This window comes from Lepidothrix coronata, unplaced genomic scaffold (genome assembly GCF_001604755.1).
Source record: "Lepidothrix coronata isolate B3197 unplaced genomic scaffold, Lepidothrix_coronata-1.0 Scaffold1, whole genome shotgun sequence".
In the NCBI taxonomy this organism is placed as follows: Eukaryota; Metazoa; Chordata; class Aves; order Passeriformes; family Pipridae; genus Lepidothrix; species Lepidothrix coronata.
Window position 1 is genome coordinate 3,612,941 of NW_016690181.1, and position 11,435 is coordinate 3,624,375.

Sequence of the window (11,435 nt, forward strand, 5' to 3'; positions counted from 1 at the left end):
AGAGAGGAGAGCTCTAGTCCCGGGGACAGATAGCATGTGGGAATCTTTGAGGTGCTAATGAAAAAGGAATGAATATATGAGACCTCACTTGGCCACAAGACCTGCTAGATGGTTTGGAGTTGGAGGTGATGCCTGAGTGAAGGTACAGACTGAGGGAGAGGAGCTACAGCAGAAGGTGGTCAGGAAAGACTAGAGCACAGAGAGGCAGAACGGGAAGTGTGTGGGCCAGGGGAGGAGGGCAGGTAGGAAATCCCCATCCATAGTGACAACAGAGGAGGGGAGGGATGGAGCCGAAGGAAGTGGGAATAGTTTCAGACTGCCAGGGAAGGATTACATATCTCCCCTGCAGAAAAGCCCTAAGAAAACCTGAGGAGGAGAGACCTTACACAGAGATATTGCCTGCAAACCTCTCACTGATGCCTTCCCCTGAGGCTCCTACCACCTCCTGGCTCAGCAGAGCTGTGCTGGGCTGGAAACCTTTGTGGGCTGCAGCTCTGGCTCAGACAGTCTGGCTCTGCCTAGGAGTCACCTCTCTCATGGCAGGATGGTGGTCTCCACCCTATTATGGCCCCACACTAACGCTGCAGGCAGCACTTCTCAGCACTGGGCTGGGGTTTTAGCCATCTCATTGCCTCTGACTGCACATGGTAGCAGAGGACTTCATAAGTTGAGCATCACTTGGTGGGTGATCTGTGCTCTGCAAGCAGTGTAGAGACCACTGTGCTAAACGCTGCTTCTAAGTGCTGCAGAAAGATAGGCCCAAGGCCAGGCAACTCATGCCTGTTGTCAGACAAAGGCCGGTGCCAGAAGAGTTTCATTGCTCTCCTCTCCTCTCCGCACACATGCATGCACTTTTTTGGCTTTAATTGGGACTGCACATGATGTAACTGCCAGCAGAGCAAGGATCTAAACTACCCTAGAGGCACTAGAGACGCTCCTTTCCATCTCAGTCATGCGAAGATCCTTCAAGGATCTTTATCCCTCCTCGGCAGAGCTAGCCTGATGCACTGCCTGGGACTTGGGAGCAAACATCAACATGGGGAGGATCTGCAAGCGAGGGGGCAGCGAAGCCCGGCGCCATGCATGCCTCCAGAGAGCTGCCCTGTGACCTGGAGCGGATGTGAGGGCCCAGGACATTGTGTTTGCAGAGTGATGTTTTCAGACCTCAGCGTTGCACAACTGAAGCTCTGAGTTTCCCATAGACAAGTCAATTTAATTCTGCTTAAGGAGCCTAAAGACATTAACCCATTAAATGGCCAACACAAACCAGCTTTGCCATGAACCTTAAATCTGCTGATGACATTTTGCCTCCAGACACTTCCAGCTGAGGTACCTGTGCCAGTCTCCAGCTACCTCCTCCGCCAAGGTGCAAGGTGGTATAAAATACATTAGATTTAATAGCAGATGTGGTACCAGAGGGGCTGCTTCTCTGCCTGGCTTTCTTGGCTAGAGGTGCACAGCCAGCCTTGACAGCTCAGTAACGTGGCGATGGCTCTGGCCAAGCCTGCTGCGCATGAGGAGCTCCATGGTTTACACTGAGTCCTGCCTTTAAAGGACAAATTTCCCAGCTGCTGCCCTTCTTTCATCAGCTGACCTGGGATGAAACTCCTCTTCGAGGCTCTTGAATAAAAGTAAACAGAGCTGTGGTTCCCCTTGTTCCTCTCCAGCTCTCTCTGAGTCATGGAAACAGCGCCTGGGGTGGGAGAGGTTCCTCTGCAGCTGCACATCTCAGCCTGCCTAACACTGGTGCAGGGGGGTGGGAAGGGAACAGACACTCGGGGATCTTTGCTGCTGCCTCATGCACCAAGTGGGACTGGAGCTAATACTGCACAGGACATAAAGGAGTGATGGGAACGGGATCACAGTAAGGCAGAAGGGCCGGTGTTGCTCCCACAGCTCTGATTTGCAGGACCTCCAGCAATTTCGGGGATTGCCAGGGGGACAAGGCTCTGTGCCTACAGCCATTGCATTTGCAGGCTTGGACAGGCTGGTGATGTCAATTTTCTCCGCAAACTTACATCATGCAAGGTACAAAGTGAGCCTTTGTTGGAGTTCCTCCTCTGTGCAGTGCAGCCTCAGGGCTAAAGGCATCTCTGGAGGGTCCCGGGAGCAGCCCTGGAGCAAAGGTGTGAGCAGCTGTGCCCGACACGCAAGGGGTCAGGCGGGGGAGCATCTCCAGCAGAGCCTCATTTGCTCATGCTCACTGTGCCAGGGGACTCGGGGTCTGAACACAGGTCAAATGATTGACCTAGCACAGAGTCAAATCCCAAGAGGACCAGTGCATTGATCTGCAGGCAAGGTGGGATGGCTGCCAACACACACAGACAGAGAGAGGGCTTCTGGGTGTCTCTAGCAAGGGGGACAGGGACTGGTCGTGTGTCTGCTCCTAAACCCCTGCTTCTAAGCATCAAGAGGGAGATCTGTAGATGAGACACTTTGCCCCGTGCTCCTGCACCAGCAAGATTCTAAAGTGGGGCAGCCTGCCCAGGGAACACTCGCCACAGATTCATTTCTCCAGGAAGTGCCTAACTCCTCCTTGAAGCTTCAGCAACTGAATTTGTCCGAATATAGGCCAAGGGTTCACCTCAGTACATTCAAAGGTCTGGATTCAGCAAGACTTTGCTGTGCCTAGAGGGCTAAAGGGGTGTTGTGGTGGGTAGTGCTCCCAGGGACAGTTAAGGCTGGCACACTCTTCCACTTGGCTATGAGCTAGATAATAGCCATCCATTAAGACCCTCACTGCCTGGTCTGCTGGGGCCCTGGGCAGTAAAACACGAGTCTTCCTAGAAACTGGTGTCTGTTTTCTGACTGGTCACCTGAATCCTTCAGATGAAGGATGGATTTGGCATGGCTCCAGTCACCATCTTGAAGAGGTTTCAACATTGCCTGAGTGTGGAGCCCCACCTCACCACTGACACCTGGCACATTTGTAGTGGGCGCTGGTGCTTGGGCAGGCTAAGGAGCAGGCAGCAGGGGATGCTGGGATAGGGTTGAAGAGTGGAGAGGAAGTAGATGGGAATGATCAGGTCCAATACTTCCACTTCTTTGCTGTGCCAGGCCCTACACTGTCGTGTCTTCCCGAAACACATCCTTTAAATATGCACTTTTAGAGCAGCCCAGAATGGATGCTGAAATGTAAAGCAAACCTCCTCCCTTGGCTTACTGGAGAGCAACAAGGGCGTAGACCTGTGTCAGACTGAGTGGCAATTGGCTCAAGGACAATGCCCGCCTCTTCAGAAGATGCCTGTCAAAGCCCTGATTTAGCGTGCCAAGGAGAAGGGGTCAGCTTGCATACATGAAACTCTTGTTGTGTATCCATGATGCGGAAAGAGGAGCTGTGTGCAGAAAGCAGCAACCCCTTGAATACAGCCTCCATTTCCCTCTCCTCTCACTATTGCTCTCCCCGCTGCCTTTGCAGAGCTCTGCTTGCAGAGCTGTGTCTGCCACCTCAGCCGTGCACTCACCAAACCTCTTCAACTCTGTGGATGCTGCTGGCCAGGTCTCAGCAGGGCAGGCAGACAAGGGCTCCACGCAAAGGTGTGCTAGGGACTGTTCTGCCTCAGCCACTCCTCCTGGTCTCACTATTTTTCTTCCCTGTTTTTGTCTTTTTTCTTTCTTTTTTTTCCTTGTTTTTTTTTCCCCCCTAGGGAGATGTTTGTCATTTTAATTTAAAAAAGCAAAGAAACAAAACCCCAGCCATGACAAAACCTGACATCAATAAGATGCTCGTGGGGACAGTTAAAAGAGAAAAACCATGCTCCTTCTGCAAACTCAGAGTAATTGGATCACAGGATTAATTAATCATTTCAGTTCATTTCTCTTCTATGAAAGAAAACAGACTGACCCACTGAGACAGGTATGCCCCTCGTGTGAATAAACAAACCACTTTTACTGGTAGCCCTCCCCCTCCTTCTCCAGCCAGCTTTCCTCTGTGCCCACTCACCAGGTTACTCCTGGGGTTGCCGCTACTCTGTCCAGCAGATCTGGAAACTTGCTGCTGGCTCTGAGCAAGGGCACATTGGCTTGGGTCCCACAGGAATTGGGGGCTACTGCACACACCTGCTCCCATCCCCACCTTCCCCATCCAGGGCTCTGACCACTGGCTACAAATCCAGCTGAAGGGTGAACCAGGAATAGGTTGCTGATTCTTAGGATCTCCACTGGATGCCCTGTTCTTTGGTGGGATGCCTCATGGGGGCCTAGTCCAGGCTGGAGCAGCAGCAGGTGCTCAGATCACAGAAGTCAGGGTGTTAGGAAACAGGAGGTGATGCCCAGCAGTAGTGACAGCAAAAAGCATTTTGCTGTCACCTGTGATTTCAACGTGAGCATTGTCACTGGTGATGTTTTACCAAAAGCCTGGCTCTAAGATCCTGGTATTCGAGTATTTTGATAGGTACTGTCAGCATCAACAAGCCACCCAACTGCATTGGTACTAACCCTTCCAACCCCTCCGCTCATTCTGCAAGTTGTGGCAGGAGAAGCCAGTCCCCTCTTGGAGGTCACTCGAGGCACTTGTGACAAAACATGGAGCCTCCAAATGCCCAGCTGGTCCCAACTGCCACAGGGCACAAGGGAACTCTGCTCCTCCTTGCCATAGAAGTATCTATGGCAAGAACTGTTTTCTGATTTGAAGCCAATGTCATTATTTTGGGAAGAAAGAAGGGTGTGGCTGCCTGACCTGTGTCCATGATGGACCAATGGAGAACAGAGTACCGCTCTGTCATTACCAGCAGGGAGGGTGCAGCAGGGCCAGAAAGGGCTAAAGGGAAGATAGGATCCACACTGGGTGAGAGAATGGGCAAGATCTGCCCCGTTTGCAATGCCCAACCTGGCAAAGGGCTTTGTGGAGAGAGGGAAAACTTCTGCCCAGTCATGTCCTGGGAGGTGGCCACCACGGTCAGAGAGGTTTGTCCAGCATGGGTTCAAAGTATCCAAAACATATGGGATTGTGTCCCTACTGCTCTTGTTGGAATAGTGAAGGAAGCAAAGAAAGCGTTCAGGTAGTTTCTCACCCAGAATATCTCCTTACCAGAGAAGGTACCGGGGGGCAAATAACCCCCCTCCCGGGTTTCCTGCTGGGGGGATGACAGCCCCGGGCGCTGCAGGCTGCTCATATACCCGACTCAGGGTGCCGACAGGGTCGTTTTCTCGGTGACAAGAGGGACCTGAGGTTCACACGACAATGCATCCCGGGAACGGTGTTGGTTTGGATGGGAGCAGGGAAGGGGGTGCCAGACATCGCCCCGGTGCCCTGTCAGGACCGCACGGCTCTACACATCCCCGGGCAGTGAACCAATGTGGGGGTCCCGACCCACGGGGTAGCCCGGGGTTCCCGGAGGGACGCGGAGGGGTGGGAAAGTTGGCAGAGAGACACCTGTCCCCATTCCTAGGGCGACCAGGTGCCATATCCCCCCGGGATGCGCACCTCCCTCCCCATGCACCCTAAAGCCATGCTGACACCCCCGGCAGGGACTATCCGGGGATACCCTGCGCCCGCCCCGCGCACACGGAGCCCCCGAGCAGCGACTCACCGGGCAGCCCAGCCCAGGGCGCGCCGCCGCCCGCCGCCGAGCGGTTCTCAGCGGCCATGGTGCCGCGCCGAGCACGCTGCCGCGCCGCCGGGGGCTCCGGCTGGCATGGCCCGGCCAGCTCCCGGCTCCCTGCTCCCGGCTCCCGGTCCCGGCGGCGCCGCGCGCGGCGGAGGGGCGGGGAGAGGGGAGGGCCCGGCGCTGCCGGCTCGTCCCCGTCTCCCTCCCCCCGCCCCCGCCCTCCCCCTCTCCCAGATGTGTCGCCCCCAAATGTGCCGCCCCCAGATGTGCACCCCCTTCGCCCACTCGCAGACCCATCGGGGCGGGGGAGGGGCGGGGGGGGGCACCGCGACGTCAAGATCCGCGGCCAGTCCCCTCGGCGTCGTTCCCCCCGTCCCAGATGGGGCCTCCCGTCCCCGCCGGCCAGATGTTGTGCGGGAGCGCTCCTGCAGCACCGCGGACAGCGCTCCTCGGACCGCCCGCTCCCGGCGCCGGGCTCTGGCCCCTGCTGTTCCCCGGCACACACCGGCGGGGATGAGCCCCGCTCCGCTGCAGCCGGCAGCGCCGGGAGAACCGGCGTCCAACGGCGGGAGAGAGCGAGGGGCCAGGAGGAACGGAGAGGCGCCCGGCACAGCCCGGGAAAAGGGAGTCCTGAGGAGCTGCCCGGTACTCAAAATACAGCCCCGGCGCACACGTCTGCGAACTCGAGAGGCTCGGTGAACTCTGCCGGGCTGTCACTAATGCTCGGGATTGGGGTGTTCACTCAGAACAAAAACCTCATCATGCGGTTCCACAAACTGTCCCACAGGTTCGGCTTTCTACTTTCCTCGTAGTAATGAGAAAGTGTCAAAGAAGAAACAAAGGAAAAAGAAAAAAAATCTGTCTTCCCTTCCCTTTACACCTTTCCCCTTCCCTCTGCTTATACCTAGAGCAACTCTCTCACCCACCCTCTGCCTCTCACTTGTACTGTCTCACAGATACACACGGGTATCACTTCCCCGTCTGCTCCGCTCTCACACATACATGCGTAAATACACATAAACAAATAAACGCCCCACTTTATCCCTCCTTTGAAGCGATTACAGTCTCAGATGACTTCCTACCATTCACTCCTTCAGCTCCTCACCCTCTTCTCCTCCCTCTCTTGCTCTGGGAGGTAGCACTTAACTAACGTGCAGTGTTTGATGTCAATTTCTCATTTAAAGTGTTAGCCAGATGTTCCCAGTTCACAGATTGGATATCTCTCTTCCCTACATCCTGCAAACTGGTATCTTCTCCCTCAAGATGAAGACACATTTCTGAATTCCAACAGAGAGAACATCGTTAAGATAATTCAGATAAATTGTCTCTGATGACATATCTTCAACTCCAGGTGCTTCTCGGCATCCTTGAAAATATTAAAGCTTTTTGGCCCTTGGATCTGCTGCTGCCTTTGCACACCAAGAGGCCCCTGCCAGAGCAGTGAGGCAGATACACCACCTTTACTTTGGTCACCCGAGGTCACATTCTGGCATTTCTTTAGTGAATTCAGTCAGCTGGTATTCATTTTCTTTCCTGCCTTCTTGGAAGAGCAAGAAGACAAAGCTTTCCCTGTGTCAGCTGGTGTGGAACCATGCAATTGTACTGAGTGCAATGAGGCTTTGCTGACTTTTTTCAGCTTAACATCTGCCCACACATTTTTTGCAGTCACCAAAACCTGTCAAAGACTCCAGCCAGTTAATTTGAGTCTCTTGCCTTGCCCCAAAGCCCTGACCTCAAATAAATACCACTCTCTCCTCCTCCTTCTTTCCCCCTAAAAAAAGTTAATGTGAATAAACCTTTGTCTGGGTGAACCCATCAGACTGAGGAAATATCTGCTTCTAAGACAATTTGATTGCACTGTAGTTGCGTTATTTGATTGGACTCTTGTTTCAAACTACAACTCCCCATAGATAGACAAAAGACTGTAAAAAACAGTGAGAAGTCTTCTTCCAAAGCTGATCAGTCACAGAGATAAAAATGTATAACCAAATCGGATACAAAACTTTTCAACTTCTAACTCTTAGCCCAACTTTATGCACTCATTAGGCAAAAGTAGAGTTTCTGAAAGCCCAAACTTCTCTTACATATTCCAGTTAAAGACAGCACTTGCTTCTCTTGGTTTGACATATTCACACGTTCCCTGCCTATGGGTTGCCAGCAAGTTTCACCAGCCCCTCTTGTTGTCACCGAAGTGACATCATCTTCCCTCTTAGGCCGTGTTGGCACTGGTCACTAAAAACAATAAATCCACTTCAGAATCTGACTCCAGCTCCAAATACATTGTGACAGGCTGTGAGGTGGATTTCTCCATGTAAGAAGCCAAAGGCTAACCTGACTTCATGCTCAATGGCCCAAGCAAATTAAGGGCCTCCCTTACTCTCTTTTGGGATTAAGACCTGTGACAGTCTGAGACTCCTGCCATCCTTCCTGACTGACACAGTTTGGTCTGAGGGAGTAAAACCCAGCACCCGTCATCTTGTAGAGACCTGGGATACTCCTGGAGCTGGCCATTTTTCATGTAACTGCACATCTCTCAATTTTTTTTCATCACTGTATTTCCAGCCTCTATTTTTGGATGGCTTCTTTGTCTTTTTTTTTTTTTTTTAGATATGTTGTGCTGTGCCTGATGTCTAATCAGCAATTGTTACTTTTCCATTATCAGTTGGCAATGCTTCATCATGCTCCCCCATATAAAAAATTGCCCTTGCACCAAAACACATCAAACACCTAGAAACAGACAGAGCCACTCCTCTCACCTCTGTCTCTGAAGTGGGAGATGCAGAGGCCACTGGCAAGTGACCATATTAATGCTCCACCTTGGCTTGCAACAGTTCCCATCCATAGCCATCCTGAGGCAGTGGTTACTCCACTGAGCTGGTGCTCAGGAGATGGATATGTATGAAGAGCAGGAAAGGCACTTATGGATCTTTTACTCTGGCTTCTCTCACAAGCTCAGGAACATCCACCCATTTTCCCTGACGGATTCCCAGTAGCCGTACTCACACATGCAGCAGCCTCAGCAGCAGCCAGCACCAGCTCTGGGCACACCAGCTAATGCCAGGCTGTGGCTGCTGGGGGACTTTGGTGATTTGCCCCTGGTCCTGCAACCCAATGCCCATGGCAGGGACTCTGCAGGTAAAGAAGCAGTTATCATCCATCCCTGCAGCAGATGGGGCATGTAATTTTTCATACACATGCCTATGGCACTGGATGCTGCCGGCGACAAGACTGTTCACCATCAGTTTTGGCCAGGCTACCCCCTCCCTCCACCAGTCCTCCCCTAGGCTTACAGTCCCTGCCAGTCTTCAGCAAAAACATCCAGCCCAAGTCTGTCCTACTATCCTGCTCAAAGAGAGGTGCACTCCTGTATATGCTTGCTTGCTCCCTCTCCTTTCTTTCTGTCCTTCTTCAAGGCACTGAGGTTTTCTTTCTACCTCACACACCCTTTCATGCTCCACTTCCCTCCCTTTGCCCTCAGGTGGATCCAGATTGCCTCTCCCAGCACAATGCAGGCAGCCAGTCCTCCTCCCTCCGACAGACTTACTCCCACAAACTTGCTGAACCCATCTACATGGTTTTAATATTCATAAAAGTCAACCTTAGTCTAAAGAAAATGTGGTTGATGATGAAAGTATTTACATTGCAAATCACTTTTAATAGTCCTCTAGTAGTCAGCCTGGTGATAAATGCCAATCTATCTATCAGCTCAAAAACAAAATAAACCCAACTCAGTAGGGGAGAGTCAGAGAGAGAAAAAGCAGCCGATAGTGAGAAAGTCTCAGCCCTTTGGAGCACCACTCTGCTGAGGGAAATGGGTGCGAAGGCTTCACTGAGAAGCTGGTGATGATACTGAAGTGTCACAGAGGGAGCAGGAGCAGCTACTCTGCCTGCTCTTGGCCAAGCAAGGAGACACAGGGTAGAGGATGAGCCCCTGGGCATGCAGTCTCTTCTCTCACTGGCATGAAGCTGGCATTGCCTGGCTGGACAGAGCTGTTTAAATGCCAGGGCAGTAACTCAGCCTCCCTGCCTGTGTCCAGGGCTGCAGGTGACTGGGCAATGCCACCTGGGGGTGGGCTCTTGCCCTGTGTGCACTGGTGGGTGAAACACAGCCCAAGGGGGACATGGATCATTGCCCTGGGCCAGCATCATTCCTGTGGGAGATGGGAGAGAGGGCAGCACCTGGTGTCATGTGCCTCTCTCCTAATAGTTTCCTAAGGGCACGGGAGGGCACATTTGTAAAGGGGCTTGGGACAGCCCAAAATATCGTCCTCAGGTCACATTTGCCTGGAGCCTCCCACAGCTATTCTCCCAGTTGAGGAGGCACAGGATGTCGTGTGCACAAGTCCTCTTCCCCATCAAGCACTATCTTCAGGGAAACAGCCTTTCCCCCTCATTCCAGCTGTCTCCAGGGCAGCATAAGGCACATATGGCCCCACAAGTGTCCTGGACGTGAGCTCTGCAGGAGGGCAGTCACTTGTGGGTTCGAGGTGAGCCAGATCCCAAACAAGGCTGGGACAAAATCTCACTGCAGGGAGCAATCAATACTGTGGGGGAGCAGGGCAGGAGGATTTGCAGGCTCAAGGAGGAGCGGGGCTGCTGCAGCCTTCCTGAGAGATGAGGTGACTGAAGGCACCCAGCCATGCTCTGCTGCCTCAGCCAGGCCCCCAGGAGTCATCCACAGCCACATCTTCCTATGCTTCATGTCATGCCTTAACTGGAGACAGAGGAACAAAATACCAATGCTGAATTCGCATTAGGCACATCACTTAGTGATCAGCTGCTTCCCAGCCTCCCGGGCTGCTTGCAGAGACAGGGTAATGAACAATTCTTTCATTATTTGGAAAATGTCATTTTTAGCACCAGTGAAGGATGCCAGAGCCACAGCCCCAGGGAGTGGGTGACTATGTTTAGCCATGCAGCAGGTGTGGCCCCAGTGGCTGGGGTGGCACAAGCAGCTCCCACTCGCCCTGGGGTCCCTGGCAGAGCACAGCCAGGAAAGCAGGGTATAGCCACCTTGGCCCATGTAGGGAAGCCAGGTGAGCATGAAAAATAGTTGTAACTAATATAGAAAGCCATTCTCTCACCTCTGACTGGTCCACAACTGTGAAAGTCACAACAGTCCATGAGCCCATGAGCATCCTTGAAATACCAATGGGAGCACCAGACACTTGTGCTCTCAGCCTGACCCCAAATAACAGTGACTTAAATCAAGCGAGGGGATATGGCAGGCAAAACAGACTTATGACACCTGATGCTAGCCCTTGGAAAGCTGGCTGTTGGGCACTGCCAATTGCTCGAGCTCATCAAAGCAGGAGGGCAGGCACAGCCCATGCCCGCTGCAGCACCTCTGGAGAGAGTTAAACACAACAGCCTGCACCCAGCCTGATGCATTGCGATCTCTTCAGTCAATAATCATCTGCTTTTTGTGTTTTAAAAGATTGCTGTTGCTATTTTAAGCTTGCGCTCAGTTTTGTCACATTTGCCATATAAGCACGACTTCAAATACTTCAATATAATTGTTTTGTTGCAGTCCCCACTCTTGCAACTCTTATTTGCTTTCTCAATAATGGAAGGGGAAAGTGTTTCTGAATCACTTACATCTATTATCCAAAAAAAAAAAGAGGAAAAAAAAGAAGGGGAAAAAAAGGAGGAAAAAAGGAAAAAAGAGTGGGAATGTAAGCTTGCACTGTTCCCCTGCCATTTCCCACGCGACACAGAAGACAGCACATCTCCCTCGTAACCACTGTGCCCGTGGGCTGGGTCTGGCCTACAGAGCCAGGCAGTGTGCAGGGAACCCCATGCCTGCCTGCAGTTGCCTGCTGCTGGCAGCCAGCTGTGTGCTCCCCAGGACCCTCTTCCAGGCACTGTCCCACACAGCTTGCTGCC

General features: G+C 52.6%; 1 protein-coding gene across 1 annotated transcript in view; it reads right to left on the reverse strand.

Moving 5' to 3' along the window:
* The window catches only part of CHRM4 (cholinergic receptor muscarinic 4), a 16,507-nt gene extending 10,852 nt beyond the window's left edge, over positions 1-5,655 (reverse strand). The window contains exon 1 of the mRNA XM_017813569.1: positions 5,532-5,655. Within this exon, the coding sequence (XP_017669058.1) occupies positions 5,532-5,589 (58 nt within the window). The 5' untranslated portion in view covers positions 5,590-5,655. The remainder of the gene's footprint in view (positions 1-5,531) is intronic.
* Positions 5,656-11,435: the final 5,780 nt, after the last annotated feature.